This window comes from Nannospalax galili, unplaced genomic scaffold, assembly GCF_000622305.1.
Source record: "Nannospalax galili isolate Female #2095 unplaced genomic scaffold, S.galili_v1.0 scaffold63, whole genome shotgun sequence".
Classification (NCBI taxonomy): Eukaryota; Metazoa; Chordata; class Mammalia; order Rodentia; family Spalacidae; genus Nannospalax; species Nannospalax galili.
Window position 1 is genome coordinate 4450849 of NW_008355272.1, and position 16108 is coordinate 4466956.

At 46.9% G+C, this 16108-nt stretch overlaps 1 protein-coding gene across 2 annotated transcripts in view; it reads right to left on the minus strand.

Annotated features, from left to right (window-relative positions):
* The window catches only part of Rgma (repulsive guidance molecule BMP co-receptor a), a 45587-nt gene that overhangs the window by 21151 nt on the left and 8328 nt on the right, over nt 1-16108 (minus strand). The window contains exon 2 of one of the 2 annotated variants that reach the window (XM_008852338.3): nt 6689-6804. The exons of the other annotated variant lie outside the window; for it this stretch is intronic. Within the exon in view, the coding sequence (XP_008850560.1) occupies nt 6689-6804 (116 nt within the window). The remainder of the gene's footprint in view (nt 1-6688; nt 6805-16108) is intronic. 2 annotated transcript variants of the gene reach the window in all.

The window sequence follows — 16108 nt, forward strand, 5'->3', positions numbered from 1 at the left end:
CAAAAGGAAACCCCGTTTTAAAAAAAAAAAAAAAAAAAAAAAAAAAAGAAAGTGATGTGGGCCGTGACATAGCTTTTCTCCTTGACAATGAAGCTATAGGTGAGCCATTCAGTATTTCTGTTTGAAGCATATGCCCTCCCCCCTTTGTACTTGAGGGCTGGTACTTCAGGTGAATTTTCCCTTTCCACCTTGCCTTCAGCAATGCTGGGCTCTTCTGCTTAGCTGCAGGCCAAAACACAATCCAGACACCTTTTTCCCTTCCCTGCCAACTGCTGGAAAGGCACATGTCTGATTGTTCTCCACAGGTGGGAGTCTGTGGGATACTGCTCAGTATGAGGTGTATTCCTAAGCTCCTTTCTGCATGATGGGATGCAGACACAGCCCTGTAATAATTGTCTAAGTGTTCCTCAAGCTTGAGTGAAACAGGGCATGGAATGAGCACACAGCAAACCCTGCACCTTAACTCTTGTCTTGGAAATATCTGTACAAGACAGCCCTGCCAGCTTTGGAACGATCGGAGAACGATGGTGTAGGAAGGGCCTTTGGGAAGAAGACAAAACACTGCGTCCATGGGAACTGTGGCCACCCTTCTTTCATATCCCCAAGGTATTCATTTCTTGCTCTTCCCCCTACATCAAGTCCTCCATGCTAAACAGCATGGTTTAACAGACTGCACAGCAAATTCAACAACTGCGTTTATCCAAAATCTCGAAAGGGCGGGAGTCTAGCTGTGTGTAAGGGCATGCAAGCTCTCTGTTGCTCTGTCACTCTGTTCCCTCATCAGGAACATGGGACTAATGATCCTCCAGAAAATGTACTTAAAGCAGCTAGGAGGCCATTCAATCCACAGAAGAGCTTTTAAATTATCATTTTCCTTCAAACTTTAGAAGGTATTATGTTTTGAAGGATGCTGTGAAATGTTAGTTAGTGGCTGTCTGTGAGAGGATGGACTTTGGGTTGCTATCCTTTTGGGTCTTTAGATTTTAAAATATCACTTATAATCAGAAAAATATATAATCAGAAAAAATATTTCAGGAAAATTTGAGGTATCTGGGAAAAAAATTCTTGTGGTCTTTGTTCTTTGAAAAATAAAAAATCCCAAAGGCCTTGTAGCTCCTAGGACTATGTTGGTTGTGCTTGGGGTGTGTGTGTGTGTGTGTGTGTGTGTGTAGGACATAGGCAGAGAGGGGCAGAAAATGGGTTCCCACCCTTACAAACAACTGGTGACTGAGAAGAAAAAAAACCTAAGACCAGTGAGACAATGAAGTCAGGGTAGAAGCTGAGCCATGTGCTCATGAGGTGACAGATGCCCTGGGTATCTTATGGTCTGCCTGGAACCCAGCAGGTTGCACTGAGCTTAGGTTTTGGTCAAATAGGTGCAGGGAAGGGGGTAGGTGTTCCACTCAGAACTGGGATGATCAAGGTAAAGCCTAAATCTTTCCATGGGAGAAGCTTCTTCCAGGGGAGAAGCTGGGATGGAATATGGATGGGAGAGGACTGGGATATACTGGCTACTTTTGAAATGAGGTTTGGTTAGAATGTAGGGCCAAAGTCAGAGGTGCCCCTTCTGGACGCTGCAATTTGGATACTGAATGTGGTTCATTTGGCATGGGGGGAAACTGAGGCAGGTCCTAGGGTTATTCATGTTGAAGCTGGAGCAATGTGACAACTGGAAAAAGGCAGGAAAGGGCAGTGGAAGGACTCTCAGTCCTGGGTGACTGGACCCCATGAAGACCATTTCACAGGAAAGACTTCATGTTTCTGACACAGGTGAGGAGCCTACAACTAGGCTGAGCAACCATTTGATATACCTGGGACCCAGGAGGCATTTGGGAGTCTTGGCTTTCAGTTTTAAAACCAGCAAAGTCTTGGGAAAACTGGGATGAGTGGGTCACTACCTAAGGCCTTTAGTCTTAGGTAGGGTATATCTTCGCCCAGCAGCAAAATTGTATGGCACCTAACTCGTACTCAACTCAAACCTAAAGCTGTAGTATGCTGTCGCGGCCTTGCACAGTCCACCAAAGACAGGATATTTAGCAGGATCTACCCTTGCTTACCCACTTGCCTCTATAGGGTCCCCTCCTCCCCATCTCAAGCCTTATCTGTACCCTTGAGTCATGTCTCCCACTTCTCCACTTTCCCCACATCCCCTCCTTTGAGCACTGAGGTGACTAATAGCAATTTCTCCAACCCTGTGGAGGTTTCTTTCCTCCCACCAGAAATACGGAAAACTTTCCCTTATTCTCCAGTGTGCCCTCAGGGCCCAAGGGGCCATGTGAACTATAGGATTTGATATCTGTACTTGCCCTAGGAGCCAAAGGTCTGCCCTGTGACTGTCACATCCTGGCTGTTAGTGGCCCTGCTGCCACCTGTCTTTTGAGCATCATTTTGCTCTGTGGACCTCGTTGTGCCACCTCAACCAATTCATGTTAAAACTTAACCTCCAGAGTGATGGTATTTCAAATCAGGGGCTTTAGGAGGCAGTGAAGTCATGAAAAGAGTCAGTGCTCTTTTGAAAAGGACCCCAGGGATCCTCACTCCATCCTCCTGTCCTGGGAGGACAGGGTGGTAAGGCACAGGACATGAACTAAGAAGATCCCCTTACTAAATAGACACAGCAGTGGCTGACTTTTTGATTTTAGATTTTCTAGCCTCCACAGCTATGATCAAATTTCTGTTGTTCCTACGTTTCCTAATTTATAGTATTTTGTTACAGCAACCCAAATGAACCAAGACACTCTCCTTTGGGGACACAAAGTCCAACTAGCAGACACAGCAATATGGAAGGCAGGCTGAATTGGTTATGTTTTTAAATAGCAGCTAATATAGAAATATTCTCATCTCTATAGCCATGCAGATGTACTTGGATACTGTAGAGAACCTTGGTCCCTTAGAAGCCTTAGCTTTCCCACTTGAAGACTAACTTTTAAATAAGTACAGTTTAAAAATATAAAGGGCGAGCCAGGTGTGGTGGCGCACGCCTGTAGTCCCAGCACGTGGAGGCAGAGGCAGGTGGATCTCTGTGAGTTCGAGCCCAGCCTGGTCTACATAGTGAGTTCCAGGACAGCTGGGGCTAAGGGAAACCCTGTCTCAAAAAGACCAAAAAAAAGAGGGGGGGCAGGAGAGACTACTTAGCAGTCAAGAGCACTTACTGCTCCTGCTGAAGACCAAGGTTTGGTTCCCAGCACCCACGTGGGAAGGCTCACAAACACCTGTAACTCCAGTTCCAGGATCTCCATTGCCCTCTTCTGTCCTCTGTGGGCACTGCATGTACATGGTGCACATGCAAATAAGCAGGTACACACACATACACAGAAACAAAAATAAATACAAATTAAAAATAAACAAATATAAGGGAAAGGACCAAGGAAGAAAGACAATTCTTTGGTAGAACCTTCAATTCTTCCTAGAACCTTCAATTTGAGCATGCATCAGAAGTCCCTGCAGGGCTTCTCAGAATACTGATTGCAGGGGGCTCTGCCCCAGAGGATCTGCTTCAGTAGGTCTGTGGTGGGAGCCTGCATTTCTAACAGGTTCTGAGGGAGGTGGATGCTGCTATTCCATAGCCCGCACTCTGAGAAATGCTCACACTCTGAGGAACCTGCTAGAATAGAGCATTCACTCCAGTTAACTCATAGGAAACATGTCAACATGCCCAAACCATGCCTTGGATGCATGGATTTCTCTTAGAAGTCTGTCTAAGTCACAACGGCTTCACTGCTATAAAAGTATCTATTAGCTATGTTCTGAAGAGAATGCTATTTGTGGAGGACTCTAACAAGAAGCCTTTCCCGGGCTCCCTCCTTGCATTCGTGCAACCACTCTGTCCCATTCTCTGTGCCCTAGAACATTATCCAAACAGACACCCCTCCAACCCATGGGACAATGCAGAGACCCCTTTTCTCTTTACCAGGTGGTCTGCCTGAAGGCCTCTGTCAGAGGGCCCTGAAAGCTGTCACTGAGGCAGAGACACAGGAGGTCATCCATACACATTGAGTAAATACATGTAAACACTCAAAGCACACAAACACTCTCAGTCTGGCAGAGCCAAGGCATCTTTCTCCACATAACTATGTCCAATTTAATTTGCACTCCTATAGGCTTACTGCTGGCAGCTATTCAATCTGTAGAGCTCTGAACAAACCTAAGCTTTCACGGGGCTGCTCGGCTAGTTTCCACCTGTCTTTGGTGGGTGAGGCCATGGCATACAGCCTGCTCTTTCCCCTCCATTCTCCATATGTCTCAGGGCCCTTGCCTGGCATTTGCCAGGACTTTGTTTTTTGTCTCTAATACTCTACTGTCCACCTACTCTCTACTACAGCTGCAGGCTTTCTGACCTTTATTCTAGAGCATCCTTTTCCTGGACCAGACAGTGCACCTTTGCTGTAGAAATCACATATAGCATCCTGATTTAGGAAACTGTCTTTTGATCTAGGTTTCTTGAGTACTCACATTCCTGAGCCCTCAGTTTATTCCGTCAATGGCAACTGGAAGCTCAGTTTTCACAAAGGCGGGCAGTTTTGACTAGATGCAACTAAGGAGAAACCTTAGCCATTTGGCATGACACAACAGCAGCTATCTGTTCCATCTGCCAGGTTTAGTTACCAGCCTTGAAGCCAAAAAAGAAATGGGTTTCTTGGAAACAAAAGTGACGGAATTTGAGTTGTGAATTATATAACCCACTAGTGTTCCTCAGACTATGTCAGGTTACTTTAAAACGAAAGAAAGTTCTTAAGACAAAGAAATGAACCAAGAAACATCACAACCCCCACCTCCATAATCCCACCCAGCCCTTGTAGCTCCTTCCTACTTCTGAGAATGGTGCAGGCCCTTCCTTTCCTCCATCTCTAGCCCAAGACTTTAACAAGCACTGTAGCTTTAAGAGCAGGAAGGTGTCGTTTTAAGGGCCGAGGGAGCCCCCCTTCTCAATTTCTGTTCAGAGCTGAGATCACATCCCCCACTGCAGCCAAGGGACAAAAGCCATTTATCAACCCATCTGATAAAACTTCCAATGGGCTGGATCTTTATTTGGACCAACCAAGATGAACACAAATGGCAAGTGCCTGATTCTCTAAAAGGGAGATTTCTTTTATTATTTTAATTCTTGGGAAGGAATAAGTCTTTTGGCCCTCTCAGTCCTCACATTTAGGTGGAGAAACTGACATTTCAAGGAATGCGGTGCAGAGAAGATAGTCCTCCTGCTGGGCCCATGGTTTTGGTATTTCTAGGGTGTATGGAGGCATGAGGGCTCTTTGGGGACACTAACACCCCCTTCTCCAAGTGAACCGGAGCTGCAGAGCAGGTTTTGAAGATCTGGGATGCTGGGACTCAGCTGCTGAGGGGAACTGGGAGACTTTGGCTGTGCAGGCACCGCGGGCCCCGAAGCAGGGCTGAGACATGGTAAACTGATCCCTTGCCCCATACTGCTTGCTGTGTACGTGGTTTGCCCGTTGGGAATACCAACTGGCGGCCAGGCCTAGCCTGGACTGCCCAGTTCTGCCAGTTCCTTGAAACCTAGTTGGCTGGAGAAGCAATCAAAACAACCCAATCCGAGTCCTAACTCAAGTCCTTTCTTGCAAATCTCAGCTGTGCGTAGAGGCTGCAGAACCACATCTGACCGTGCTGGGAGACAAGCTGGAATTTTTGCTAAAAGACACCTTTGAACCCCCACCACCCCCAACACAATGGAAACGGCCGGGAGATCCCGCCTTACACGGAGGACCATTTGGCCGTGACACTGTGTTTATTTATATTTTGAAAAGAAGAAGAAAAAAAAGTGGAAAGAGTTTAACTGGCCTTTTCAGGCTGTGCACAGCATATGGTAAAAATGGAATAAAAGTTTTATGAAACATTATAAAGAAAACAAACCGGGAATTTAAGTTTCGTGCCTTCCCCCTCCCCCTCAAAGGGGGAGAAAAAGTAAAGAAACCGGAGCGTTTGGGAAGGAACAAACGCTTCTCTGTGGAGTTGGTCTCCCTTCCCCCAACAAAAACAAGAGGTCCGGGCTCCGAGGAATTTGAAAGCAGTGATCTGCCAAAAACATTGTGAAAAACTATGGGGGATTCATTGGAAACAGATGGGCTTTTTCAGCTTTAATTCTGAAATTTTCTCGCTTTCTGGCACAATAAAAACAAACAGGGGGCCGACGCGGAATGTTATCAAACAGGAATTACACGCTCGTCTGAATCGGGTTCGTGGGATTTCCTGCGTGGGCCAGATGCATGGAGCGGGATGGGGTCCCCCGGAGGCGGTGGCCGGGGACTCGGGTGGGGCCTCCCTGGCACCCTCAGCATCACCCCTGGGCGACTGGCAGGTTTACAAACTGGTGGGCGAGGAGCTGGAGAAAGTGCCGGGGTAGTGAGTTGGTGCCTCCCCTTCCCCTCTGCTCTGGAGTCCCTAAGAGGCGTGCGGGGCACCTCTCGGAGGGAAGGAGGGGAGGATAGAGAGGCACCCCGGGCCCGGCAGATCTCCCCTCCTGCCCTTGCGCTTCGCAGCTCTGGCGGGGGTCCCTTCACTCCATCGCGCCCTGCGCGGGGCATGGGACAAAGACTCGTGGAAATGGGAATGAGGTCCCCGGAGGGCTGGCGAACTGGAGCCCGGACGCGCCCGCGGACACGAGGCCGGGTATCGGGGAAATCCCAGAGTCGGCCGTGCCGGCAGTCCCCTCCGCCAGGGAGCTGTGCCTTACCTGCCGGGAAGCTGCAGAGAAGGAAGGCGAGGGTCGGCCAGAATCCCAGGGCTGAGCGTCCTGCCCCTCTCCCCATACCCATCCATCCAGCTCGGCCTGTTACCACTAGCCTCTCCCTGGAAGAAGAGTTTAGAAGGAGAAAAACATCAATCACGCTGCGGAGAAGAGGCAGCCTCGCTCCGCCGGCGGGACCAGCGAGCCGGGAGGCTCGGTCCACCTCGGCAGCGGGCGCCGGGCGTCCCCCACCTCGCCGCTCGGCCCCGCGCCCCGCCCTCGCCATCCATCACTCACTTCCCGGCCAATGTCGCCGCGGCCCCGCTGCCCGCTGCCGCGCTCCCCGCCCTCTCGAGCTCGAGTTTCAGCCCGGCCCACGGGAGGGGGTGGGGAGAGGCTGCCCCTGCGGCCGGGCTGCTGCGCCGGCCCCGGGAACTAGTGGCCCACGAGCGCAGGGCGGGTCCCCGGCCCGGAGACCTTACGGAGACTCCCCACGCAGCAGACACCCGGCACACCCACCCAAGCGGCTAAAGCAGCGCGCCCCTTTAATCCTCCTCCATCAACATCCCATCCAAGAAGAAAAAGCTTGGCGACAAACCCCAGCCTCCCTTTCCAGCCAGACTACCGCCCCCAAACCGCGTCCGACGCCCCTTGACTCATTTTTCTCATATGTTTTCCTGGTGCGGGAGGCTGAAAATTTTCCTTCCGAGTTGTCCGAGTCTGGGAGGGACGCAGCCTCGAGTGCAGCCACTGCCGCACTTCAAGTACCACCCAACCTTACTCTGCTCGGCCCCACTCTCGCTCCATCTCTAAGCACCATGTTGCTTCCCGAAGACTTGCCCGGGTTCACAACTCAAATCTTGTCCCGGAACTGAGGCATTGCCGACTGTCAACCCCTAAGGAGACGTGGAAACTTTGCCCCCGGGACGTACGGGGCCGGTTCGTCTGGCGTTGGGGCAGAGGCGCTCCCAAGGCCCATCTTGGGAGGGCTTTAGGGTGGTGACCTCCCTGAATGACTCTTCCCCAAAGTTCCCTAGGCCCCGTAGCTCTTCTATCTTCTGGTGTTTAAGGAACTGGCAACTTCCCCTGGGAAACATCTTCTGTATGAAACACAAATAGGCCAGAGCAAGTGTTTTCAATCAAATGGATTCCTTCCTCTCCTCCCTCCCCCTCCCCCAAGCCTGCCCATCTGGTTCTTTGGGGAAAATTATTTTTGGGGTTTGATCCAATTTCACTTAAGACTACCAGAGTTCGAGCTTGCAGGCCACACAAGCTGCAGGGTTATATCTGCTGCAGGAGGGGAACCTAGGGGTGAGGCTGTGAGGGAAGGGATGGAGGCTCTAGGTCGTGAGGTCACATCCCGGCAGGCTGGCGGCAGCACAACTTCAGTCAGGCTTTCCTTAAGCAGGTGAGAAAGGGGGCTAATTTCTCAGCCTCCGGTGCAGCCATAGGCTGCTGTTTCCTTTGGTCAAAAAGGCCATGGAGTCAAGCTGTTGTCCTTTTCAGCTGGGGTGCCCCTGAATTCCTCTCAAATATTTAAATTTCAGACTAACAGGCTCCGCCTAATTATTGTTGCCTTAAATTGGGGTTGCAAAGTGCAGTGTACAAAAATGTAGGTTTCTCTTGAGAGGGTTCACTATCTCAAAACCCAAATGGTTTTCCTTCCAAGCATGGCCAGCCTTGGGCCAGACCCAACAACTGTGCAGTATCACAGCATAGCTGTTATTTTAGTAGTGCTGGCATACTGGGACAGGCCTAGAGCCAGACTGCCCAGAGGCTCTGGTTATCCTTTCCACCCCTCCTTTACACTCCTAAGGTGCAGCAATTAACACCATTTGCTGTAATCTAACTTTCAAGAGCTTCTTCTAAGCCTCTAGATAATGAGAGATCTATTAGCATTTTCAGCAGTCCAGGCCACTGCATCTCCAGAGTCAGAGACCCTACAGCCCTCAGAAGACAGGGAGAAGTGACCCTCCGGCCCTGCCCTTGCCCCAGTGGACTTTGGCAGCAAGATTTTCACCATAACACCTGTTTCTCTGTGTGGAAGGGCCAGGCTAATACTGTCACTTAAGATGGCAACTGAATACAACTTTCAGGAGTTATACGCCCTGGGACTTCTGCAGCATCTCTGCTAGGGAGTCATCGTCATTGTAGGAGACTTAAGGGTTTTTGTTGTTGTTTTTTGGTCTTTTTGAGACAGGGTCTCCCTGTAGCCCCAGCTGACCGACCTGGAACTTGCTATGTAGACCAGGTTGGCCTTGAACTCACAGAGATCTCCCTGTCTCTGCATCCCAAATGCTGGGATTAAAGGAGTGCACCACCCAGCCTGGCAAGACTCAAGTTTTATAAGTTTTAAGGTACAAACAAATAATTTGGAAAAAGACCACAAAGGACCCCTGCCCCATGAGACGTGTGAAAACTGAATCTGGACACCCCTAGTGATGGGTAGGATTTGATCATTACAAAATTTAGACTAACAAGATAAATCCAGTCCCAGATAGGGTAGTGTAGAGGCACTATCTACATTGGCCAAACCAGTCAACATATTGATATTCTCTAACTCTACAGACGGGAGAAATTCTTAAAATGGATTTTGGGATTTAGTGTTCCATGTACCATATAAATTTGCTTAACTGGAAGTACAGCTGCTTCTAACAAATAGAGTTTGACCACTTCTCCCCAAGGTTTGGTTCTAGGTCTCAGGACAGAGTCCTTATGCCTGGCTTGGGCTCCCTTTCTCCAACTCTGGCTGTGGGGGCTCCACGCTAAGCTCAGTCCCTTCTCTCCCTCTCCTTCCTGTGAGAGCTGAGGCTTCTAAAGGAAGGGCCCAGAAGGAAGCATTCCCAGAGGCAGAGCTGAGCAGGGGACTCCAACTGTGCCTGCTTCTGGGTATGAATAGCATTCTCAGATCCTGGGCTAGAGCCCTCAGCCAGTAAATGTTTGTTCATGATGGGCTGTGTGCTGGTCCCCAAGGGATAAAGAAGACAGTTCCCTCAGAGCGTGGAAATGGAATGTTCTTCCAAAGGTCCATGGGTTAAAGGAATGGTCCCCAGGGTGGGGCTTTAGGAAGTAGAGTCTAGTGGTCCCTAGGGTCACTGGGGGCATGTCTTTGAAGGGGATTATGGACCCTGACCCTTTTCTTTTCCTCTTTTGCTCCCTGGTCATGAGGTAAGCAACTGATGATGCCACCATTGCCATTCAGCATGTCCTCCCTAGTTATGGACTGGAAACTCCAAAACTGTGAGCCAAGGCAACCCCTCCCCCCATTTTTTCCTCTCTCTCTCTTTCCTTTTTTTTTTTTTTTGAGTCTGAAAACTAATGGTCATTTATTTGAACAATTTTACTATGCTTCATATCAGATCCCTCATCCCCACCTGCATGGTCACCTGTCTGGCAAATCACCATGAGCTCCTACCTGCAGTTTTTTGGCAGACTCTCCCTAGTCCCAGATACTCCTTGATGAACACTGAAGGAAGCTGCCCTGGATGGAGGACAGAGACACCTCAGACACGTGTGGTTCCACAGTCCCTCCCTACTTCCACAGCCTTATCTCACAGCATTCCAGCCACCTCATCATGCATTCTTCTTTCTTACCCCAGGGCACTTGTTTCTACCTGGTATCACCTCCTTCACATAATCTTCTCAACCCCTGGTTTAAATTAGGTCTCTCCAAACTCCACTTTTCCACTACAGTGTTCAGTGGATGCATTCCAGTATCTTTATAAGTTAATAATCTTGGTTGTTTTGTGATTGTGAAGGAAAGCTAACACAACTTCTATGTTTGAATTGAGGTTAAACAAAGACTCGAGAACAGTGATTGGGAGAAGAAGTGAACAACTTTAACAAAAAGGTGCATATTTTAAGGTGTCCTGAAGGGTTTGCTTTTAGTGATCATGGCTAATATTTTGATTTGTTCTTATACTGGGTCTGTGCTGGTTTACATTTCTAGAAACTTTCAGCTAAGATAGGTTTGATGATTGTCCTTGTGCAGGTGAGGAACCTGAGGCTGGGTGAGCATTAGTATTCACCCAACTATTGGCTAGTAAGCACACATTTGAGTTCTCCAAATCCCATGCTTTGCATACTACATGGGCATTAGTGATGGTGAGCAAGTTCATACTGGGCTGAGTCAAGGCAGGACATCTTAGTTACAGTGATTTTCAGTAAAGCATAACACATCTGACAGGGAGATACAAACCACAGATACCTGGGCCTCCTGTCCAGCTGGAGTGAGTGTGGAGGATGGGGGGAGATCGAGGGGGGCATGGGAAGGGTTCCGGGTAAGAGGAATGACATCCTGCACAGAAGGATGGCTGGTGTGAGGATTTGCAAAAACTGGAGAATGACCATAGGAGAGAGTGATGAGGATGTAGGAGAAAGAAGAGCTTGGGGAAGACTGTGAAGCACCTGGGAGCCTGACCCACATTCAAGAGTTTCTTCTTTGGACAGACTACCCTGGAGGGGATGGTTACAGACTACATATGCCTTCAAAGCAAAGCACTGGAATTTTACCCTGAGAGTTCAGAAGACCCCACCTAAGTTAATCAGTTTATCCTCTTGGGTTGAAAGTCAAAGCAAAACCAGTAATAGTCAATAAAATAGACCTGGGCTAATCAGAATCTTTCCTGAAATGGTTGCTGTCTCTGATGCTCAAGAAATTTTATCTCCTAAATGAGATGTGAATAATGGATTGAGATGATGAGCTTAGGGGTAGCCATCTTGGGGAGGGGGTGAGTATTTGGGCAGAGGCTGTTTTCAGAGCTTCAGAATTGTTTTCATTGAAGTTGAATTTAGCTGGTGAGCTTTGTGGGGGCTGATGGAGATTTTCAGCACTCAGGCTTCAGCATGTGAAGACCCCCTTCAGGGTTCCTTTAGTTCTTTTGAGCAATGCCATTACCTATTTCAGCTATGGCAACCAATGAAGCTCCTCATTTGATGGGCACAACTCTTAGTTTAGACCTCGCTCACCTATACCAACAGACCCCCCAGTTATAGAGGAAGCGAATGGTTAACATTGGTCCCAGGTACTTTTGCTAACCTCAGATGTGTGGACATATTGCCAATGACTCTCAATCTATTATTCACATCTCATTTAGGAGATAAAATTTCTTGCTCATCCTCCCATTCTCTACTCTACTTTGAAAAAATTGGGGTGGGGTGCTGGGGAGATAGCTCAGTTGGTAAAGTGCTTGCTTTGCAAGCCATGAGGACCTGACTTTGACCCTCAGAACCCATGTAAAAAAAGCTGGATGTGGTGGTGCATGCTTATAAACCCAGTTCTGGAGAGGCAGAGAACCGTGGATCCTCAGGGTTTGCTGGCCAGCCTAGCCTACCTGGCAAGTTCCAGGTCAATGAGTGACCCTGTCTCCAATAATAATAATAATAGTAATAGTAATAAAAATAAGAGTGACTAGCTCCTGAGGAACAATACCCCAGGTTGTCCTCTGGCCTCCACATGTATAAACACACGTGTACACACACACACACACACACACACACACACACACACACACACACACACACACGCACAGTTTGCCTATACCAGGTCTTGAAGAACTGAATTGTTTCACTTTATAACTCCAAGTGGGAACCTTTTTAATTTATCCATCCAATTCTTCTTTGACACTTCAAGGGCTGTGCTGGGTCTGGCCATGGAAGATTTGATGAGCAGTCCTTGTTCATGATCTCCATGACCTTCAAGGTTGTATAGACTTTGATCCCATCACCTCTCTGCCTTTATCTTCCCACATTAAAGCCCTCAAGGAACAAAGCAGGGCAGCCTCTTATGAAAGATGCTCTCTTGGTGATTATGTAGTTCAGCCCTCTACAGCTCTGAGATATTTTTTTGCAGGAGAAGGGCATAAATTGTCAGGACTGGGTACAGCCAGGGTAAAACATTATTTTTCTGGCTTGGTTTCCAAAACCACTTATGATAGCATATTAGCATTTTATGAATATTTAGCCCTGCTTGGCCTTTAGCTAACATTTTGCAAAGACCTTCAAGATCCCTCTTTGTGCCTGCCTATAAACAGCCTGGACGCTAAAGCCCGTTTTCTTGTAATTTGGATTATGTGTTATAAATGCATGAATTCAGCCGTGTGCCTACAGCTCATCCGGTAGTTAAGCACCATTTTTTTGTTATCTCTGCAGTACTTGCAGCTCATCTGGAACCATCTGAGCTTTCTCTTCTTTAGGGAGTCTGGGTGCACAAGCAATCCTGAGGGATCCTCATGGTTCACAATTCTTCAGCCAGAAAAATACTGGTTTGTCCTACTTCTTGTTTCCTGTCTCAAAGGATAATTCTAACCTACAGCAATTCTGATCGCCTAACTCTGAAGCTACTTAACTTATAAACAATCTTTGGTGTGGAACCTTGTTAGAAAGTTTTGAAGGTCTAAACATAATTCAATCCTGGGTTTCTCCCCTTACTCCAGGCTTGTTTCTTCCTCCTCCATTAAATAGCACACTTTCATGGTCTCTTTTTAGGACCTATTATACTTCATCTAGCTAATTGGGACTCTATTAACCTTTAGTGCATATTCTATCAGTGTGGCTCAGTGGTCGAGTGCTTGCCTAGTGTATGCAAGGCTCTAGGTTTTGTTCCATGCACACAATCTCTTCATGGTGGATTGTGGAGAGTCTTGTGACACGCTCTTTGACTCTCTTGGCCCACCTAATTTTCCTAGCTTTTATGACAGACTTATTTTTTCTCTGCGTGTACGCACTATTTTTGCTTTGATGATTCTTACTTTTCTATGGGGAAGACTTGGTAATTAAAACATACAGATTTTATTCTAACACTTTAAATGTTTTTTAAGAACATATTACCCTGGTATTCCAGTAGCTTTCTTTAGAAACCAAGGCTGCATCTCACTCATATACTTTCACTTATACTGAAAACACATTTGCAGATTCCAGCTGCATTTGCACTATCAGATTAGTAATTGGCAGGTCTGGGACATGTGCAGGGAATGTTCTCCTTGGACCATCACAAAGTACACCCTCCAGATTGGCATGGATACATTCACTGAACTAGGAAAAGAGAAAAATGAGTTCCAAGGAGAGACCATGTCAGGAGAACAAATATTCTGGGCTTTAGTCTCCTTCAATCTAGCACAAGATGTATTTATAAAAATTTGAAGCAATAATATGTCCTGTCAGATGGCTCTTCCTGGAGGCAACAACTACTGTTTACAGTTTCATGCACATCTTTCTGTATAAACCCCAGACTTGGAGAGATGGCTGAGTGGTTAAGAACACTTGCTGTTCTTCCAGAGGTTTTGGGTTTGATTCCCAGCACCCACATGGCTGACAACCATCCATAGCTCCAGGTCCAGGGGATCCAATGCCCTCTTTTGGCCTCTGTGGGCATTGCCTGCACATGGTGCGCTTTCATACATTCAGGTAATACACTCATACATATAAACTAAACTAAAATTAATATATAAAATACGAAAAAAAAGAACATATAAGTACTGTCTGTATGCCTATCAATTATCAATCAATCAATCAATCAATCCATCCTTCCTAAACTTAATGCTAATTTTACCAAAAATTATTGGCCTTTTGGCTGCTCCCCTCACAATGGATGCTTCCTATTCTACTTCCAGTTCATAGTACTATGAACCCTCCAATAAGCCAGGAGCAGAGAAGGGTTTGAGTTCACCAGCAAAAGGCAATGTGCATACATACAAACAGAATGAAATGTAAATCAGCTCATGTGAGGGATGCTAGGTCTCTTTAAACAGCTGTATCCTTTCCTCTTCTGGAGTTTCAATTCCCACATTTATTTATTTATTTTTTATTTATATTTTATGTGTATGAGTGCTTTGCTTGCATGTATATAAGTGCACCCATATCATGCAAGGCCTTGGAGGCCAGAAGAGGGCATCAGATCCCCTGGAACTGGAGTTAACGATTGTCAGCCAGCATGTGGGTGCTAGGCTTCAAACCTAGATCTTCTGCAAGAGCAGCCAGTGCCACCTCTCCAGCCCCTTCAATTTCTATTTCAAAGTGACTTATTCTATCTTTTCATTCAGAAGTCAGACAACTGGCACTAGCTAAACTTATACTGCAGAAGGTTCAGACTGGTCTGTGAGTCCAGCTGACCACCTTGGATATGCAACCCTAACACAAGCTTTCTCTTGCCCTGAACAGAAGTAAGAATTTGGTTTGTGTTCTCTGTGCTCTTATCTACCAGCCTGAATCAAGGCTGGGTTGGAGTCCTCCTGATGATCTGATAGCAGTTTCTGGGGTCACATTTCTAGGGTATGTAGATTTAGAGTCCTCTATCTATCTTTCTGCATTAGTTCATCCTGCCTTCGAAGATCTTTAGCAAACTCTTGGAACAGCCATGTTTTGTCTTTCAGTACTGCTCCCCTTTCTCCTACTGGGATTATAAACTGGTATATCACTGGATTTCATCATCAAAGTCTCTTCCTCTATTTTTCTATTGAAGCATTTGTCTAAGACTTCAGAACACCTACTATCTTTATAGATCTGCAAACTCTTCTTCCTACAAAACCAAGTATGAAAGCAAGAACATTTAGGAATTACTTAATGGTCAGTGTTGAGGTCCAATCTTTCCAGATACTGCAGTCAGTGTGAGGAAAACAAAAGATCTGGGGCTGGGGATGGTCTATGTCTAGCTGTGTGGTCCAACCAAATCCTGGCTGCCCCTGAGGATATGGCAGATGGGTCTCTAGGTGCCATAGGCCCATTTCTGGTATTGCCTCTATTACTAATTGTCCTTGCCCAACATCTGACTATGAGGAATCGTTCTGCAGTCTGACCTGTAACATTTCTGCCTTCCCCAAGTGGAAATGTTGCTGAGCAAGTAGGACATTTTACTCGAGGAGTGATCTTTTTATGTTTTACTATAAGCATGAGATTCTTCACAATGATATATCTGAAACTATACCCTGAATATTTAATAACTTCCTCTCATTTTGATACAAGTCTTGGGGGTTAGTGAGATAGTTCAGTAGGTAAAGATGCTTGTGGCCAAGCCTGACAACCTGAGTTCAATCCCTGAGACCCACATGGTAGGAGAGAACTGACTCCTGAAGTTGTCCCCTGACTTCCATATGTGTACGATCAGGGAACCTCCACAAGTGTATAACCAGGCACACATACACACACACACACACACACACACACACACACACACACACCACACACACACACACACACACACGTACACAATAAGCATAATAAAAATTTTAAAGCAGGTTTTGGGGCACCTATACACACAATGTAGGCAGTAATGAAGAGTGGACCACACAGCCTTCATTTCTTCCCATTCCAGTAACTTCTTGGGAGAAGAAGTGGCCTGGAATCATTTATCCACCACATGGCAATTGTATGAACCGATAGTGAGTCTTTTCACCAGCAGAAGGCTACACTATTTGGATTAATGAACAATTT